At 36.1% G+C, this 21,738-nt stretch overlaps 1 protein-coding gene across 1 annotated transcript in view; it reads left to right on the forward strand.

Moving 5' to 3' along the window:
- RSPO3 (R-spondin 3) overlaps positions 1-19,592 on the forward strand; it is a 78,719-nt gene extending 59,127 nt beyond the window's left edge. Inside the window, exon 5 of the mRNA XM_019661215.1 lies at positions 18,370-19,592. Within this exon, the coding sequence (XP_019516760.1) occupies positions 18,370-18,557 (188 nt within the window). The 3' untranslated portion in view covers positions 18,558-19,592. The remainder of the gene's footprint in view (positions 1-18,369) is intronic.
- The last annotated feature ends 2,146 nt before the right edge of the window (positions 19,593-21,738 follow it).

The raw sequence follows: 21,738 nt of genomic DNA on the forward strand, positions 1-21,738 counted from the left end.
GTGTTAGTCTCATAATCTGTGGGATATACTCTTTGACTCATTTCTGAAATAGAAATGAAGTGTGAAATGAAAATGGTATTCATTGAATGTTAATAGGTATTTACTTAGCTGCTCTTCTAGGGCTGTGCATCCTGTAAGAGTCTTTATAGATAGCTTGAATTCATGCATCAAAATGTTAACTAATTACATTTCACTGTGTTGATTTTTAAACAGATTATATAGTAGTTGACAAGCAGAGGTATTTTGTATAACTTGGGCTGGACAACAACTGTAAATATCACAGACAACTCCTTGAGATTCACTCAGATATATACATAAGCTTCTTAATTTAAAAGTCAAGTTGGAATATATTCCTTAAAGCAGCTTTAATTTGAGCCCTATTCTTTCCACAAAATCCTAAAGATAAAAGATAAGTAAAATGATTAAGTTTGGTACAACTTAGTTTTAGGTACCTCTTCGAAGATTTTCCTAAAATGATTGGAAGTCTGAGAAATAAATAAATATATTCTCTGTGGTACAAATATGGTCAGTTATAAGTTAGAATAAATAGTAGAGTATCAATTTCCTATGAATTTACAAAGAAACATGCTGGGTTAAGAGTCGACATCAACATGATAAACATTTATTGCCTTCTATTACATATATATAATATAGTGATAATATTATACATAATTAGATATGTTACATATACATATATACATATATATATATATGTATATATAATCTTAGGTATTTTCCAAAGGATGTTTACATTTTGTGAATTTTTATAAATGGAATCAATAAAATATGTAGAAATACAAAATACATATTGTTCTAGGTTTCAACTAGATTTTTTCATATTATGCTTCAAAAGTATGAAACTATTTCTGAGAAAGGAGCATCTGTGTCTTTTCACATATAACTTTTCTTGATTATTTCTAGGAAGGCAGACTAAACATGCAGTTCTGACATAATGCAGTGTCCCATTTTGCTTTCGGGTTAGCTCAGAAGCCTTCACCAGCTGAAAAAAGTTGCTGAAAAGGGCAAAACTTTCTGACCTCAGGAGGTTCTGATAGGAAGCACTAAAGGAATGAACACCAAGAGTAGGGAAAACATGGGAATAAATTCCCCAAAGTTCTGTGACCACATTGAAGTGGGCACATGGAGGAGGGCATAATTTCATTCTTAAAGAATCTCCCTGTTTTCACATTCTTTCATTTCCCTCAAAGCTGATCTTACAGATGACACAGTCCAGATGAATTTCTGCTTAATAGAAATGCTTGTTCACAAATTGACACTGAAAGTGTATCCGCCATGTAGCTAAAAATAAGATGGGGAGGGTCCACCTTCTTTCAAAATTTGGCTAAAAATCAGATCACTTTTAAGAAAAGCAAATTTTTGGTTCTCAATTGGATAAATAGTAGAGGTATGAACTTGAAAAAAAAATGAGGATGTAGTTCATTCTGATACTTGGCTGACTTTGATCTATTATTTTGCCTCTGGTCATCAATAAATTCAATTTCTCCAAATTTCCTGAACTGAAGCTCCCAGAAAGGAAATTGAAGTGCTTATGTTCTAACAGCTCATATAGACAAGTTAGGCGCTGTTCATAACCAGCATCCATTCAGGTTACCTAGAGCATTTGAATAGTGAGCTTTAAAACTGTTTTTATCATATGTTAATGAACTAAAATAAAGAAAACCATAACAGAGTATGAGCTTGTATTAGTTTTCTATTACTGCCATGAATTACCAACAATTTAGTGTCTTAAACAAAACAAATGTATCCTCTTCTAGTTCTGTAGGTCAGAAGTCCAACACAGGCCTAATCATGCAAAAATCAAGGTGTCTGCAGGGCTTTGTTTCTTTCCGGAGGCTCTAGGGGAGAATCTAGTTCCTTGTCTTTTCCAGCTTGTAGAATCTGCCAACATTCTTTGGCTCATGGTCCCTTCCTCTGTCTTCAAAGCCACAAATGGCAGGTTGAGTCCTTTCCACATAACATTTCTCTGACCCTCTCTTCGGCCTTTTCTTCCACTCTTAAGGATTCCTGTAATGAGACTGAGCCTGTGTGAGTCATCTCAGATAATCTCTCTATCTCAAAGTCAGCCAATTAGCAACTTTAATTCCATCTGCAATCCTAATTCCCTTTGCCATGTAAAGTAACATATTCCCAGGTTCCAGAATTGACATTGTCTTTTTGGGAAGGCTATTATTCTGCCTACCCCAGGGCTGTTCCAGGAAAACAGGTCATGCTTCTGAGAAATCTGAAGGGCCCGCAATTGACTTAATACTCTCTTAATGGACCCTAGGTAAGTGGTCACCAAGCCAAGGACAAACATTCACTGGCATTGCTCACTTTTATGAAGTGGACACTCACACTGCTGATTTGCTCTATGAGAAATTGTTGACAGATTCAGTTAAGCCTGCCCAGTTCTTTCATTACTCTCTCTGTGTTTCCTTACTATCTTTTACTGATTTAAAAGGAAAGTTGATTTTTTTCTTATAAACAAACTGTAGAAAAATATGACTAAATCTATCATCCCTAATGCATGCATGCGTGTGTTGTGGATATTAATCAGAGGACAAACTGAAGCCTAGGAATTGGAAGCTGGAAGCAATGATGCTGTGACTAAGCCTCATATCTTCACTGCTCCCAGCTGGGGTGATGTAATGACACCATGCCTCATATCAAACAATTTTATTTACTAGATCACATCATCACCTAAAACAAAGATTCCTTTAGTGGGGGCAGCATAAAGAAACTGAAAATATATATATAAATGTGACAAAAGATAAGTAAATTGAATAAAATAAGTTGATGTACAGCTAGAAAATTTGTTTTTAATGTGTAAAATTGTCATTAAAATGTTCTGTTGTTTTAACCTTGCGGTATCACCCGTCATCTTGCTTTGCATGATTCTGTCGCTCAACATTCTGTCTTTTCATCCTTTCATTCAACTTTGTGTATTGAATTACTACTGTATGCCAGGAACCATGCTAGATGCTAGAAGTGAAAGTGACAAGGGATGAGATTCATTTGAGAGTTCCTAATTTCATGGGAGAGTTGGTTAGAAACAAACAATGGCAAAGTAGATGCATGGGTATGAAAAACAGAGGAAGTAAATTGTTATTGGCTCGGGTAGGCCAAATAAGAATTTTTCCAGCTAAAGAAACTTTTCACTGAGGGGCAGTGTCTAAAGTACAGATGCAAGAAAGAGCATGATGTGATCAAACAATAGTGAGACGTGTAGTGTGGCAGAAGCAAAAGCAAGTTAAGGAAACAGATGATGCTTTATAAACAGGCTGGAGTCAGCTTCGGAAGGGTCTTCGAAGCCATATACCCCAAACTCTGGGAGTGCAGTCACTGGGGAGACTTAAAAGCAAGAGACCAAAAGTAACAACGGACCAGCGCCCTGTACTATAAGAAAGTAACCTGACAGCAAGGTGGAAAACCACGGGAGACAAAAAAAACACATGACCTGGTTTTTGCAAAAATACATTCTAGAGACGATTGAGACTTGAACTAAAGGAGATTGAGAAAGGAATAACACATTTAAGAACTATGTAAGAGGTAAAATTTTCAGAATTTTACTAAAGCAAATGGACTTGAGTGGATTAAGGACTTTCACCAAAAGTCTCAAAGGAATGAAGGACCCCAGGTTTTACCCTAGTCAGTTCAAGTCAGTTCTATTTTCAAAAGCAATATGATTTGTTCAACTATTTTATATTTTCAAAGGGACCATCATCATCATCATCATGTTAGGGGTTACAATTTCATAATTCTTTACATTTTCTAAGTACTTCTATATCATTTATTCCTCACACCTACCCCAAATGGTGAGGAAAACAGGAATCATCTGCTCTAGTTTATAAATGTGGTAACCGAAGAACAGAAAGGGCTTCAGTTAAGGTCACATTGCTGATAAATAATATAATTAAGTCTAAAATGGACATTTTCTGATACCCGCTTCAGAGTTTTGACATATTTAATGTCACACAGGTTTCTTTAAGCACAGATTTTTAAAAATGAGGCCTTGAGAGTTTTAGTAACTGACCCAAAGAGAGACAACGACTAAACAGTTTGTCAGAGAATCACTCAGGTCTTTCTAACTTCAGGATAGAAGGTCCTGGGAGCTGCCCTCTACCGCCTCCCTCTTCACCTGCTGATGAATGAGCTGGGAAGGCTTCATGTAGAAAGCAGCCTTCAAAATGTGTCTTGAGGGATGTATATAAACAAAGAGTGATTTTTCAAAACAATCAACAACCACTACAATAAAATATGTTCATGGAATAGTCCATGTATGAGTCAGAAATGTTAAATATATTAATATACATAAAGAATGCAACAGCTTACCATATGTTGCAAGTGGTAGTGAACATTATCTGTTAGGTTATTCAATGATCTTTGAAATACTTGCTGGTTTTTAGAAATTATTGGTTTCGTTTTTTTGTTAAGGCAGATTAATAGACCCACACCCAGACCTAGTCATGCTCAGGAGACATTTTGTGCCTAACTCCTTAAGGCCTCTGCAGCTAGAAAGCATCTACAACGTTTGCAAGGTCCAAAATGCACTTCCTTTGGAGTAGCCAGGTATAACAGAGAAGAGTGTTCTGCTTCCTACCCTCCCAACCCCCAGCACAGCAAAGAGACAAATCTGCCATCTCTAAATAGTTCTGACTTCCTTAAGTATTTTTACTCCCCAGTATTTTTAATTATCTCCTAACCATTACCCCTTTCCCTAAAAATTCCCTGGAGATAAGGGAAGAGCTTATATACAACCTTTAACCACATATTGCCATGTCTACCTTGGCATGGTCGTCAGGTACACAAGAAGATTGTTCACTTTGTTCAGAAAATAAATATCAAAACATGGGTTATTGAAAGCTACTTACCCCTTGAAAACTTTTCTTTTCCCATTTCATTTGGCTTTTTTATTTACAAGAGCATATGATTTGATTCTTAAATACTCAACTGAGCAATAAATATTCATTTTTGTGGAGACTGAGTAAGAGAGCTCATTGCTTCAGGAATTGTCATGATTTCTTTAATTTTCAAGTCCTTTGCTTAAATCTTTTCTAGGACTTTCTCTCTACTAATTGTGTTAGACATGCCATCCCTGTCTTGCTATACCCTCTTAAGTTGGAAGTTACATCATACTAACCAGTGGCCTTTCATTTTGGTGGAATTCCACTAAAAGCAAAATATAAGGGATTACAACAAAAGCCACAGTCATTCAAAACTCAAGGGGAAATCAGGCAGGCTTCTGAGACTGTGTATTGCCACTTCAAAAGCCCCAAGATTGGGCCAAGATGAACCAGGGTCATATTTCAGTATTTTAAAAGAAGGCTGCATTCCCAGCTCTACTAGATAAAGCATAATTTACTCTTGCTATAGAAGATAATTTAAGGAAGAAAAGGTTATTTTGCCATCATTCAGCTTTTCACAATCTCTCAAAGCCCCTTTCCCTCCTCTTCCATTTCCCCTTGCTGTCCGTCTCCCTGATCACCTCTTATTCTTCAGTCTCAGAAAAGTGCTAGGAGGGCCACTGTTTCCCCGCTTTGGGCTGGGAGATGGACCCTGGTCCACACTCCCAACCTCAGTGAAACTTTAAAGCCCCTCAAATCCCTAAAACTGCTTTAGAATTTCAATTTCTTTTTAAAATAGGAGAAAAGAGTAGGATCCTCTGTAACCTCTCTGTTGCAACCTGGACTTTCTAAGCTGTCTTCTTGAAGCAGCCTTACGGATGCTCTATTTTACTCATCATTGGTTTGGTCCCAAAGGTGATCTGTTAGAGCACGACAAGTCAAAATTATTTCCCTGAGACCGTGATGAAGCTCCCTGGAATGGGCTGTAGTCACTTGAGGCTGATATTGGAACAGAAGTAGCTAATTAGCTGAGGACTCCATAATAATAACCGGGAGTCATTAAGACAAGTTGTTTGAAATACTCAGTAATCACAGCATGTTTGCATATGTAAGAATAACACCCAAAGCATCTCTTCCCATGCCTGTCATTCCCCAACTCTCCCTCAAGTAGATGACAGGCATGAAATCAAGGAAAGAGAGCATTATTCATCATTTCATTTAATTTTTTCAACAAATACTAATTGAGTAGCTACTGTGTACAGGCTCTTGCCAAAGACAAAGGCAAAGCTACCGTATTATTTGAAACAATGATAACAATGCTTATCAGTGTACCAGGTCTGTGGGCCTCATATGCCTCCGAGGTCCTCCGTGCACAAAATTATGCAAATGAATCAGCAACCCATTGCTAGAAGCCCCACTATTACCCATCCTACCCCACCAAAAAATAGCCTGTGCTGTGAATTATATTTTCTTTTTAAATATTTTTATAGGAAACCAAAATTAGGGTTGGGTTTCTATAAAGATAAGTTTATCATATTTGCAGTTATTATTACACAGAAACATACTTCGCTATTACCTGACAAATTACAAAAGGGCCTAGAATATCGATCAAAATTTAGTAGATAACATATTGTGATATACTCAGGGACGCAACTGAAAAACAATAGAAAGAAATCAACACTAAGTTAGCAAAGAAAGAGGAGGGATGTTGGGCTTCTAATGATAATGTAATTGTCGAAAAAGCCCACATGTAGAGGGTTGAATATCCAAAGAATGAAAGTAATTCTTTGATTTCTTCTGCATTAATCAGATGCATATTAGAGGAGCATATTCTATTTCCCCCACCACATCTTGAAAGTTTGCAAAGAACAAAAGTAGAGAGGTTGCATGTGTTAATATATGAAAAATATGTTTGATAAGAAAAAGTTAAAAGTAATAACCTAGCAAAGCCACTTAATTTTAAGAGTCCAAACAAGTGCCTGAAGGACTTTTATAATGGGAATGAATCTCGTTTCAGATTTATTGAAAATTAAATTGGAAAACAGACTCCTTGTCTTTGAATTGATATTTTTAAATCCACCAGAAAAATAGAACTTTTCCATCTGTTGTGGAGAGAGACCTATAAATAAATATGTGCATATATATTTATATATACATACACAAACATACACACACATTTGTTGCACATGTGTCTACTCTCTCAACTCTTCTCCCCCACTCTAATACACATCAATACAGTGATAAAGGGAGCACGGTGAAAAGCTGTAAAATGAGCTATGGTAGAACCTTACTAACCTTACTTAATTATTGGGTGTATATTTCTAGATTAATGAACTGCCAAAAATTTTAAAGAAATTAAATTAGTTGTATTAAACTGAAGTGTATGTAACCACTACTGATGAAGTAATTACAAGGAGCTACCTTGCTGGTAATGGAAATGCATGGGGAAAGTATTTCTGATTAAGAACAGATATTTGCACCAACAAATAGAGTGGGAGACAAAGCATTTTGAAGTTTGCATTATCTGCTATAGGTGAAATATGCGTTTTATGATTTTATTTACATTGTGAATAAAATTTTATTTATTATAAATTTTAATATAGCACAGGTAGGTGAGGCTTTTCTGTTTTCCAAACTATTGGGTAGTCGGAAAAGTCATGACGCATTTTTGCAATGAAACAGAAAAAATACGTCATGACTTTTCCAACAACCCAATAGTTAAGATATCAATAATTTGAGATAGTCTGTAACAAAAAATAAATAAATAAAAAAGAAAGGAAAAAGAAAATACTGAAGCAAATTGAAAACGTTTGACAATGTACTAACGATGTATTAAAAATTAGCTTTATGTAGGTAATCTATAAACAGCTGGAAATATTAAATTATAGCCATAAAAGTGTGTGACATCTTTTCTAAAAATACCATGGCATAGCGCACACTAAGTAAGAGACTTGGTATTTGTTTTTCCCTCTGCAATGTAATTCCAGACTAGAGTTACATTTTTTTCTCCCATAGAACAGTAAAGAGCTTCAAAGAAAAGAGTGGGCTATGGTAGAATGAGAATGAGACAGCAGAGGCAACTAATGCGTAAAATGATGAAAGAGAATAGCATAATATCAACATTTCTTGTATAATCAATCACTGCAAATGTGTCAGCAAGTACGAGGCATCCCCTCCTGTCAGTACAGCGGAGTAGACAATTTGGGTAAGGGAGGGAGTATAGCACAGTCAAACATGGCTATCAACACTTCTTTTTCTGTCTCAGAAGAACAAAATTTTGAGACAAGTTCTTGGAGCAAATGGAAATTTATCCAAATGAAAATCAAATGATAAATGCCAAGAGAATATTCTTTCTTTGGAATTCTTTCAGTTCTTCAATTTAACCAGCTGGAATGAATTTTCAAGTAGCATTCTGTTCAGCCTTTTGAAATGAAGGACTTTCCTGTTAATTGGAAAGCTATATTTCATCAAAGATGAAGACAGCAGTGCTCTTGGCTTAGTGATTCAGAGAGAGAGAGAGAGAGAGAGAGAGAGAGAGAGAGAGAGAGAGAGGCATTTGGTGGATATTTACCATAAACAGATTTCAGGACATGTATTTCAAGTATGAAAGACTAAACTGTGTGTCTATACATCTAACTCAAGAAAAATGGGGAAAATTCAATCACCAGTGTTATTCTAAACTCTACATGAAAACTCACTATAACTGTGCTCCCTTGTGACAGGAGAATGTAAGGATGGAAAAACTTAAACAATATTATAAGCTTTCAGAACCAAATATTGATACAAGTGAAGTTTCTGGTTTTTCTAAGGTAAAAGAATTGGGCAAGTCTACAAATTTAAGCATTCTTTGTTGTGTTACTTTAATATGTGTTATTGGGCTGGGGTAGCATGCTTGTCAACTGAGAGAGCAAGAAAAAATATTTATCAGGAAGCAAACATTTTTAAGACTCAGACTTTCAAAACAATCTATACTTTAGGCAGTACTTTCAACTTATTTGTTGATTAGTGATATATTAAATAAAGTTGTTACATTTACATTTTAAATGGACACAAAATTAGGCAAAGTGATTTATCACAAAGAATGTGAAAAGTTTTTAAAAATAATTATAGTGAAGTACTAAGATATAATTTTTCCAGACTTCTTACAGATATCGCCCAATAGATGAGCTGGATGGCAATTGTGTATTCTGCTTTAAAATGATTTTATAGGAAAACATATCCATGATGCTATTTACGTACTTTAAGTTGGCAATATGTATATGATAGGAATTTCCAAAGAGGCTATTTCACTGTTTTTTCTTAATATTTAAATTACTGAAATAGATTTTTTACAGGCTGATATGAAAGAAATGTTTGACATAAACAGTTCCTAGACTCACACATATTCTCTACCTTGAGATATAAGATGGTGGTCTACAGCAGCAGCCAGCTTGAGTCGAGGATGAGCAGTGAGGCAGGAGACAAGGTAGAGTAAGAAATCCCCCAAAAGATAAACACATCAATTCAATTTTGATATAGTCATTAGTACTTTGAAAAGACTGGTCTATACTGAAAATGTCAGAGAGGACACTTGACAATGCTATGAAGCTGGCTTCAGTGGTTTTTTGAAATAGTGGAGCCAACCACACTACTGTCTAAATTTCTGAAGATTAGCAATATCACATAAATTTCCCTACTACAAGTTCATAAACAGTATATAAAACAATCAGTGTATACACAGAGTCATTTTTTTTTCTTAAGGGAGCAATAACATTCATTTTACAAACTAGTCATGAATTTCATGAACAAAATTTGACTGGATTTAATAGGTGAAATTTATCAACACACCCTTTGACAGCAAGTAAAATTCAGAATGTTAACATGCTAATCCAGCAGATACAATTGTCTAAGACCCAAGATTGAATTTAAAACACATTACACAAACATGTTTAGATCCAGAAATTTTCAACATGTGAATTAATGTGTGTGATTTAGTTTCTAAGAGTTTTGTAATCTAGCCTAATGTGGTAGATAAAATTTCAAAGTCAAGTTAAGAGATTTTGCACTGAAAAAAAAATACTGAAATTAGTAATTTCAAATGAACTATTAACCCAAAGTAGTTGATTCAAGAAAAATAAGCCCACATAAAGAAATACTAAACTTTTTTTTTTCATAGCACGTTGTAGCTGGGTTGACAGCTACTTTTTTTTTATTGTTAGTTTCAGGTGTACAGAACAATGCAATAGTTACCCTTTTCACCCTCACAAAGTAACAACCCCCCTCCCCCATCTATTGCCTTCCTACCCCCGATATCATGCTTATCTATTACAATTCCATTGATTCCATTCCCACTCTCTACTCCAGCTACTTTTTTTTAAATTAAAGTAACTAGCTACTAAACTTAAAATAGTTATGTAATATAAATTGTAAAACTATATGTTTTTAAAATATTATATAATAAAGTAGAGGATACCCTTTACTTTTATAATGAGTAAATTGTAAATATTGCAAATAGTAAAAATATCTTTGGATACTTTTTCCTCTTTGAACTTTTAACTATTTTTTTTAATTTTTTTTTTAATTGGGGAACTGGGGGGATGGGAACAGTGCTGGGGAATTGGGGGAAGGGGAACAGACAAGTTGCTGTCCTTTTGTTCCTCAGTCCAGCCGTGGAGGACATTGCTTCACTGGCCCAAGTTGGCACCATCATTGCGCTCTTCCCGGGCGAGGCAGATCAGTCGCCGGCTTCTGGACGGCCGCTCACTGCGGCTGCTGGCCGCTCACGCTGGCTGCTGGCTACATACGGTAGCCCATGGCAACCCACTGCCACAGGGGCTGCAGCCTACGCCGTCGCCGGCGACTCACAGCAGCCCAGCTCCAGGTTGAGCTGTTGTTCAGCATCTTAGCTGTAGAGGGCAGTGTCACTGGCCCTCATATGTGGGATCCGAACCGGGGCCCTCTGGCATTCCAAGCCAGTTCTTAACCATCGCGCCATTCGGCCGGCCCTTAACTATTCTTTTAACACTGGTGATTTACAACATGAAGAAAGCCTGGTATGCAAAATTCAGTATCTTTAACAGTTTCTTTTGGACTCTAGTTAATGACTCTTTTGAGTGAAGGAATCCAGGCTAGAGTTCTGGGCAACAGGAGCAACAGGTGGAATGAAGTTACCTTGGGTGATAGGACTGTGGAAACTTCTGTCAAGACATAGAGCCCAAATTCAAGGTTTTAGATCCTAAGCCTTCATTGAGTAAGGAAATTATTTAAAAAACAGAGACACCTGTAAAGGCCTATAGACACAATCAAGTCATAAGAAGAGTATTTGATTCGCCAAGAACAGCTCTTTATGCTAACGGAGATTATGGAAATATAATAGATTCTAAAAAATATGATTATTGATATTTATGATGTTTGTTATGAAATTAAATGATAAGGCTGCATTCAAACCTCTGTGGGATTTTAACATTTAAATGCATAGTTTTTCTTTCTCCATTTTGATATTAACTGTAACAAAATATAAAAATCTCTGATAATTTTATTAGGATTTCAAAATGCAATGGTGGTAGTTTAAAGGTAAAATAAAGTTTCTAAATTAGAGCTAAATTATATACTATATAAATAATTTTCAAATTCCATATATACTACATCCTGCCTCTATATGATTGAAGGGTGGGGTAGAAATACTGAAAAATAAATATACTGTGGCAATAAAAAAGAGGAGAGTGAAGAATGTGGTAACTGAATGGTGCTGACAAAAATGCTGTCAGGTTCTGATGCTCAAGTTGCCACTCAGAAAATTCAAATCTGAAGAGATTAAGTAAGTATGTATTAAACCTTAATTTTTGTAAAATACATCTGTTTAATACCTGGACACTTTCCTTGCCTTTTTTTTTTTTAACTCAGTAGCTTAAGTGTGAAATGAAACAAGGATGCCATGTCACATTGTGCTCTATCAAGACATAGCGTGGAAGCCTTAGAATACAGTGGTTTAAAGTCCTCATTTTCCTCATCTGTGAAATGGGGTTATAATAGAGATTGTAGACACGGTGCTCTTACTTAGAAGTATGCTTGGTACATATAAGTGTTGGTTAAATTTTAGCTGTCATTACCCTTCCTATTTTTTCAAAACAGATCGCCCACGCTATGGTCACTTGGCTTATCGCAACAGGTTACTAATTGGGAGTGTATGGGGCAAAGAGAAGAGAATATACATAACCTTGCCTAGGAAAAGATTAGGAGAGTAAGGAAGGTTCCTGTGAAGGGGAGACCTGTGGGCAGAGACACACTAAGTCTGAGTTAGATCAAGGGATAGAGAACGCATCCTAGGTAAATATATCAAATTTTGGGGACCAGGAAGCATTCTGGATTGCGGTGAGTGAACAGGGGATTGGGAAGAGAAGTGTGAGGCCATCAAAATGGATGAGGAAGTAAGCAAGGGGCCAGGTCACAGAGGACAAGCACCCTGAGCGCCATGTTAAGAAGCTTGGGTTTATTCGCTTTCGCTTCCTAAAATTTTCACTGTCTTACAGTCAGGACAGTCTCATTTTGGAATTCCCAAAAGAAGGTGACACAAAGAAAATGCATCTCTTAAATTGGCCCTTTTCAATTGATGTCAAAATGCTATTTCCATCTTAATATAGTCTAATGATCAGAGCTATCTTTGCAAAAATGGGTTCAAGGTAATTTCCCAAGCTAACAGCATCTAGTAGAGTATGTAATGACATGTGAAATTATTATTCTGTGAATAATTAATCAGAACCATTCTGGAAAATAAATAGAAATGCAATTGAATTAATTCATGTATTAAACTACAGAGTAAATAACTCAGATAGCTTTACATTTCATTTTGGAGAAATTTAGTGTCTTTTTTTTTTAAGGTATCCATTGTTCCATTTCACCATGTTGTTATAAATTTCTAAGTTAAAATAATAGCAAGGAAATAAGTAGTTCTATTTTATTAAAACAAACAAGCAAACAAAAGACAAAAGGTTTGAATGCAAGTCAAGTCCACTTGGTAATAATATAGCTGAGAAGGTATTTGGCCTTGCTGACTTTCCAATATGCTCTTCACCACTGGGTCAGGCTGTCCTGTTTTTATATAGCACATATTTAGGGCTATAGAAGATATATAGGTCAAAGGCATTTAAACATGTATCTACACAATAGATCACTTTAGTTGCTAAAGTTTTACTGTAGTGATTTCCCCTTCTTTGCAAATGTTCTCCAGTGATATCTTAACTAAAAGGAACAAAAGTTGGAATTTTCATCCTCTATACATAAAAATCAGGTCCAACTATAGATTAAACGGTCATCAGATTAACTGCATTATCACATCATTTGTGCTTTTCCGGAGGTATAAAGCCATGGGTTTCCAACTGAATTTCATTCTACATCCAATAGAGAAAAGACCTAGCAAAAATCTTTAATTCTTAATGGGATATTTATTTCTTTGGTTTGAGTTATAGATTCAGTGATATTTAGTCCTCAGCCTAGAGTGTGGGATACAGTTTGAGCCTTTTGAGAAAAAATATCTTAGTCTTGGAAGTGGAGCTACTTAAAGCTCAATGGCTCCCCTTAGTGGCGTCTTGCTAGAAATTTACTGAGCAGCAGCTTTTACGAAGATCTATGCATAGATATTTCTAAACATCCAGAAAATTGTGAGCTGATTTACATAATTTGAGTAATTCTCAAAAAATAAATTCAATTTGTGATGATAGGGAGGCATTTTTATTCATAACCTCATTACATTTAAAAGGGTAATTGAGCATTTTATATAGTTTTTATTTTCACTCAGAACCTAAATATGTGATACATAACTGAGGAAAAATAATTCAGGATCCTTTCCTTCCTTCTTTGTTCTTTTTTACATGTTTTTTTTTAGTTAACATTTCTATTTGAACAGGTTTTAAAAATACAATGAGCAACACATTTCATTTTATATCTATGTGTCTATTTCAAATATACCTAATCAGAAAAGTTGCCTGAAAAATTAGTAGCGACAGTAATTAAAAAAAAAACATATTGGGTATGCATCGGGGAAAATATGAGACATTAAATGAGAACATATATTATGTGAAATGAATTTTGAGAATATATGTTTAAGGAAATTAGACCCTCTGTTGATCTACAGCTATTGTTCTTAAATGCGAATGCACATTAGAATAAACTGGTGGGGGGGGGGTGGGGAGGGAACTTGTTATTAACTACAGGTTTCTGGGCCCATCATAAGAACTACTGAATCATAATCTTCTGGGGTGGAGCCTAGGAACCTGCATTTTCAAAGTCATGTATGCTTGGAAACCTGGTCTGCAGAAAGCCCTAGGAGACGCTTATATAAACGACTCTATTTTTATACTAATAGAAAATAACTTCAGAATCTTAACAACATCGATCACTTATTCAATTACGTGATACTGGCTTCCACCAAAATCTTAAATAATATGTGGCTATATGGTCTGCACAGAGAGTTTAGCTACTCTTCAAAGATAAGGCTCAAAAATCAATAACAGGCATTGCTTACACTCCCCCTATGGATTCTTGTTACTTACAGGAGTGTTTCTGAAAGAAGAAATAAGGTTACATGTCAAAATATCCTATTGGCCTTTTTCAAACTAGTCACAGCAACATCCAAACTCGGCCCTGCTCTGAGCTTCTGATACTTACCTTTCTCCAGTGTTCAGTACCACTGTTCCTCAGGACAAACTCCCAACACAGCCATCAAGTCCTGTGTATCGTTCCAGCTTCTCTGGGTAATAGCCTATATATAGTCTCTGATCAAACCAAGGAGGTCTACTTTCAGTTCCCCAGGTTCACCATGTCCTTGCACGCCTCCATGCTGTTGACATATTGTTCCCTGACCCACATGCTCTGCTTCCCTCATCCGTCTGGCAAGCTCTCACTCATTCTTTAAGGCTCAGCTCAAACATCACCCCATCTGAGGAGTCTTTTTCGATTTCTATTGGCAGAGTTCAATGCTTTCGTTTCTGTGCCCTCAATAAGATCTTGTGCATAACTCTGTTTCAGCATTAGCTTGTGACTATAATTATTGTGTCTGTCTTCATATTTCATTGGTATCCCCAGGTTTTAGCACAATTTTTGGCATAAAGTAGAGGCTTAATTCATGTTTGTGTAATGAGTGAATAATGTGAACTTTCATTTCTTCCATGATTAACGTGTGCCAGGCACTACACTAAGTGCTCTACAAGCATCTTGCGTAATCCTTACAAAGTTGAACACGTAGTCATGATTATCCACATTTTAAATATTAGGCAATTAGCCCTGAGAGACATCAACAATTTGCCAAAAGTCACACAACCAATTAGTGGCAGATCTAGAATTTGAACACCACGCTTTTCTGACTCTACAGACAATGTTCTTAAACATTGCACCATAGCACTTTCCTACAAGGGCTCAGATTGTTTTTGATTGCTAATGGCAATTTCTCTTTGATGGTTTCAATCCAAACACCACCCTCATAGCTGGAGCATTAAGGGAAAATGAACATTCTTTTAATCATATGAATGCTCTACAGTCCAATTCTGGGGCATGTGTGCACGTACAAAATGCATCATCTGTGAATGACAATACAAAAACATATATGTAAGATTGTGATAACTGGAATGCTTAGTTTGCAAAATTACCAAAAAACTATAAAAAAACTATTAACCACATCAATGAAAAAAATCACCAGGATAGAAAAAGAAGTCCCTTTTAATGAAAACCTTGCAAAATATCCCAAATTGCATGTGATTTTTAATGGACTACGGCCACTCGTCTGCATTTCTATTTTATTTCTTGGACAAGAGGAAAATATATTATTTATGCAAAAGGGTAGTTAGCATTTCCAACCACTAACACATGGCTTGTAAAAAATAATCCCATTTTTTTTCTATTGTGCAATAGCCCTCTGTTGGGCAACAACAACGTACAATGTGCTAGTTTCCTGTTACTTTACTAGAGCCTCCCTTTCACTCACCGCCCAGACTAAATAGCTATTCCTTGGATAATAAAACAATAATACTGAGTTTCAAGCTACTTCCAAAAATGTTTCTGCTTGTCTTAAGAAATAATCATATCAGTTTGCTAATAAGCAGAAATATGCTGTAAGTTGAGTATGTTGTCACATGTGGCTAAAACACATATAAATCAATTTGTGACCAAGAAAGAAACAATATATTTCTTATGTGTCCAAAGCAATATGGTTGGGATCACAGCTGTAAGATGTTGGACCATCATCAAGTGAAAAATGTCAAACATTGAACTTTTGGATCATTTCCATAAAAATAACGTTTTGTTTGGGGTCAGTAGTTTTTTTTATGAAACTTTGGAATGATTTTACTGACAATTATTTTAGAGTTTAATACCTCCAAAGTGTTCCTCAAAACGGAAATATTATGTAACCTAACTTCTATAGCCATATCTTTTCTGAAAACCAAGCACATACCATGAAAACCGGCATTTCTCTCTTTCTGTTGGTGTAGCTTTATGAAAATCAGTTACCAAGTGCAAGTTAACACTTCAAATGTATAGTAGTTAAAGCCAGTAGAGGGGAAAACAAAACAACAAAACATGGATTCCTTCTGTAGGAATCTTATCAATTCAGCAATATTCTTTTAAGTGAAAAGAAAAATGAAATTGGTGAATCAGTGTACAACTAGTTCAGCTCTAGGCATAATAGCCTACTCTAATATTTTTTTGTTCACTTCTATATATCCACAACAATTTGATATTTGCTTTACAGTGAGCTGAATTCTCATTTTCATTAACTGTCTTTTGAGAATCTCTAATTTGGAGGTGCATTACATTGAGCCCAACAAGGCAGGTTTTTATAAAGTAACTGGAAGGTTTTTGTAAATACAGTCTCAGACAAAGCTAGTTGTGGCATAAAATCATTAATCCGAGGAGACTGTATTGGCTGAGTACACATATGGACTATTAATAATATTGCTCTCTGGGATTCCATAACCAGAACTCAAGAAAAGGAAAGCCAAACCACTGAATTCAATATTTGCAGCCTATTTCAGGATGTGAAAATATTTTGGTTCTCTCATGCAAATAATTTCTCCAAAATACCTCGGCCCAAAGTGGCTTTTTGTAGACAGAGACTAATATCAAATTTTACATGGTTTAGTAGATGGGGATACAAATTATTAGAATTTGTTCCACATCAAGAAATTGTTGGTTCTTAGTTTTCATTTACTATGATATTGATCTAAATCAGTAATTTCTCATTGGGATATATGTATTAATGGATGTTACTAAAACCATGCTCTTAGAAATTATTTTGCACTGTTAATTGTATACATAAAGTGTTTACAAGATAATAAAACATGCAGATAATTCACTATTTAGAAATAAATAAAAACAATACATCCCATTTGAAGCCAGGCTCAGGCACTTGGATCAAACTACTCTCTTCCTCTAAAATTCTCAGTGGTTCTCCAATGCCGAAGGGATGAAATGCATTTGTTCACCTGGCTTCATTCTACCTTACACTATGCCTTCCCACATCAAAGCTTTAAAGTCATGTTTATACCACTTTGTAAAATGCCTCATGGTGCAAGTCTGAACTGAAATTTATGCTTCAAGCCCAGTTTGAAGTCAGAGGCCTCCATGGAATCCAATATATGTGCAGTAACTATCTACTTGTTTGACTGGTAGACATACAAAGTCCCTGACCTCGTAGCTTATACTGTCAGGTTATTGACAATGATCTTCACCCCTGCATATAGAGTAATCGCAATGAAAATTAATTTTTTTAACTTTATTGTGGAACAATGTGCTTTTTCAGGGAACAATGTGTTTTTTTCCCAGGACCTATCAGCTCCAAGTCAAGATGTTCTCCTTCAATCTTAGTTGTGGAGGGCGCAGCTAAGCTCCAAGTCCAGTCGCTGCGTTCAATCTAGTTGCTGGGGGGAAGGGGAGGTGCAGCCCACCATCCCATGCTGGAGTCGAACCAGCAATCTTGTTGCTAAGAGCACGCACTGTAACCAACTGAGCCACCCGGCCACCCCCAAAATTAATTTCAACATATAAATATTTCTGTTAAAGTACATACAGTTATCCTGGTATTCCTCGTGAGCCACTACTTGCATATTTGGTATGCAAATCGGTTATCTTCTAGTATATGGCATGCAGCTATATCGGCAGATTGCAGATAAGTAACAGCTACTTGGAAAAATGTGACTACATAATAGTGCCTTAATAAGAGCCAGATTACATATACATATCAACAAATTTCTTATGTTGCAAGAAATCTATTCAAAACTTTCCATGAAATATCCATAAATCACTATCATGTAAAATAATTATCAACCTTTAAAACAATAGAATCTTTAGAGTTCAGGACTATTATATATTAATTGCTTCATGACATTTTGTATGAGTTTCATGTTTATATTGCCTGAAATATGGTATGGACTTAATAAAGAGTAGTGAGTAAATGATGTAAATATCTGTATCTATTTAATTTATTTTTATAAACTTGGAACAACCCAATAGAACATAATTGAATATATTTTTTTAAAGGCATATCCTTTCATTTCAGGGAAAAAAGGAAGGGAGAGGAAAAGAAAAAAACTTAATAAAGAAGAAAATAAGGACGCAATACCTGATAACAAAGGTCTGGAACCCAGCAGAGAAACCCCAGAACAACGAGAAAACAAACAGCAGCAGAAGAAGCGAAAGGTCCAAGATAAACCACAGAAATCGGTATCCGTCAGCACTGTACACTAGAGGGTCCCATGAGATTGTTGTAGACTCGCGATGCTGCTATCTCAACCAGATGCCCAGGACAGGTGCTGTAGCCATTAGGACCACAAATGGACAGCGTGTCAGTTACTGTTCCGTCTAAACAACATTCCAAATAGTTGCTATATCGTCATACAAGCATAGTTAACAACACGGAGCCCAGAGTTTAAAGAAGGGATGCTTTCGAGTGGTAATCTTACATGCTTCTGTGCATTTTTAAGAGACAAGAAATTTTGTACATAATTATTAATAGGGTGTAAGATGGAACAACATAATGGTGACATCTAGAGAAGCAACATCTTTTCCCTGTAAAAAAAAAAATTTTTTTTTCAAGCTATTGTTTTGAGCAGCAAAAGCTAGCTCTGCAAATGGAAAGATATAGTATCCCTTCAAAACAAACACAAGATCAGGGGAGAGAAACATCTTTCAAAGGACAGTGTCGCTTTGTCCAGATCTAGAGAGTATTCAGATATTAGGGCCTGGCATTTGGAATCTTAAGAATTATCACCACAGAAACAAATGTTTTAAGATCGGTTCTATTGCCCTCATCCTGTCCTGCAAGAAGCATGAGAGTTCACGTAGAGCTAAGTATACTGTATGGGATTGGAAAAAGGCAGAATGTGGAAGAAACCATAGAATTGGAGATACCTTTTGTGCTTTACAACACTGTGAAGGGTTGTGATTACCTGGATCAGGTCTCCCATTTATGTCAGCACTGTGTGGTTCAGTCTCGGCTACCCCTTGGGTTATATAAGTCTGTAAACATGTACCTGTAACTTACTTCCAAAAGCAAAATCATACTTATTAGAAGGAAATTCTGATTTCATAGAAAACAAAACCTAGAGCAAGGAGACTGTAACATGTATGCAAAGTCATGTGTTTTCTTTGTCTCTCAGTGAGGGAAAAACAATTTTATTACCTGCTTAACGGTCCACTTGGAACTAAAAGGGAGAATACTTTCTAACAAGGTGTATCTAGTAGGGGGGAAAGCCACCACAATAAATATATTTGTTGATAGTTTTTAAAGTTTGGTTCATTTTGTTTTATTGTTTGTTTTGTTGGAAAATGATTACTCTTAGAGACACATGAATTAGATAAGAGGATTCTGTAAGATGTATAATTCAGAACATATTACATTTCTTAGTATTTTATTTTTTAATCCAACTTTGGATGTGAGCCAATGGAGATTTGCGTATAGGGTATTCAGAGATATTTATTCAACTTTTTTTCTTATTTTAATCAACAAAATTGTAATTATAAATGGAAAGGCCCCCCTAAATTATTTCACTGCTCCCCTTCATTGCTTAGAAATGAGCATCTTTTCTTGTATGTTGGTTCCTCCTGCATCTTGAACATTTGTCCTTTTTTTCTCCATATTTTCTTAGCCTGTGGACTTCTTTTGGGGATTGAGGTCACCTAGCTGGAGGCCTTACCAGTGTTTCACAGAGTACACAGCCAGCCAGGGCAGGATGGGGCACCTCTGACCATGCAGCACAGAATCACATGGCCCACCTTAACCTCCCTCTTGTAATGGAAGGGTGCACAGCTGCTCTGTCCACCACACTTCCTAGCCCTCTAAAGATCACTGCTTAGTGAAGAGTCTGCAATGAATTGGCCTGCTGGCTGCCTATCTCTGGTCACTTTCTCCACTAACTGTACTCTTCATGTGGACTGATTGGATTAATTCATTTTCCACTTCTCTTTTGCTCTTCCAAAATACAAAATTTTTGAATGATGTATTTCTGTTTCTTACTCTGGTGTTTTCTTGTTCACATGAGAAAAATATTTCTCCTAACTAGATCTATTCCCAACATATAAAAATAATTATCTTCAACTACAACTTATGTTACCAAGGATAAACATTTTTTTTCCTACAAAACTATGTTAAGTGGAAGTATTTTCACATGTTCTAGAACTTTTGCTTGGTTTCCACTACCATGTTTGTCATCAAGCTTATCTAGTGAAGCATAAGTGACCGAATTATTTTTGTGTATCTTTCTATGCTTATCATTGCCCTCATTCTTTCGACAAGAAGTTACTAGGAAGGTCTATGCTTGCATATGCAGTGCTGGACAAAGTGTTAAATAAACCAGGGCACACCAATTGTGGCACATGACTATCTGTCTTCCCATGTGTTTTGATTCAAGACTTTTATCCTGTGGTCCTCCAGACAATGGCAGACAATCTAAATCTTTGATGCAGCTTCTTTAATTAAAAGTAGAATTGTTATAAAGGGAAAAGAAATGAAAGCTAACATTAATATTTATATTATACATTGATGAGCTATAAAATGCAGACAAAGATAGCACTGATTTTAATTGTAATTGTCAATCCACCTGTAATATCTTTAGGCACATGGACTCATTATGCTCTTTATACTAGCAGCCTACTCAGCTTTGAGCAAAAACTCGTGATCAGCTTCTGGTCACAGAAGGCATTAACTTTCTGCCCTGATTCTGTCTCTAAGATCTGGTAAACTGTTGATGGTAACAGATGGCTCATAAATTCTCACTACAAAGAGAATTGAGAAAGTGCAGCAACATAAATCTGTCTATGTCTGATCCACACTCCTGCTCTGGTCTCTAAATTCTGCTCTGTAATTGAGGGCAAGTCTCTGTTTTATTGGAAAATTTAGATTCTAGTTCCAGGTATTAGCCATCGGCACATCAGCGATCTGCTGTGTCCCCATTTCTTACGTGCGACACGAGAGAGGTAGGCTGGAGGTGATCACTATAGTCCCAAAGGAGCATGTGACACTTCTGTGAATTCAGGGTGATGCCCCTAATGATACCTCATTAGTGACTGTCCTTTGGGCTCCCCAACTCCGCTTTCCCCCAAAGCAGAAGAGTATAGTCTCTTAAACGCCACTGCTCTGATGTGAGTGAATTAAAAGTTGTTGACACTAGTGGTTATTAAAATATTGACATGAATAACATTGAGAAGGAAAGAAGAAATATATAAATATGGTTCATGCCAGGAATAGAGGCTGATTCCCACAAAGGGAGACAGCAAAGTGGGAAATTCACCATCGCTAAAATTAGACAGCCTGTGTTAACATCCCAGTTCTGTTATTCAACTAGTCATAACTTGGGTGACTTTCGGCTAGTTGTGTGGTCTCTCAGAGCCTCCATTTCTCATCTGCAAACATGAAGTGGAAACTGCTATC

The sequence above is a fragment of the Hipposideros armiger genome, unplaced genomic scaffold (genome assembly GCF_001890085.2).
Source record: "Hipposideros armiger isolate ML-2016 unplaced genomic scaffold, ASM189008v1 scaffold_340, whole genome shotgun sequence".
Lineage (NCBI taxonomy): Eukaryota > Metazoa > Chordata > Mammalia > Chiroptera > Hipposideridae > Hipposideros > Hipposideros armiger.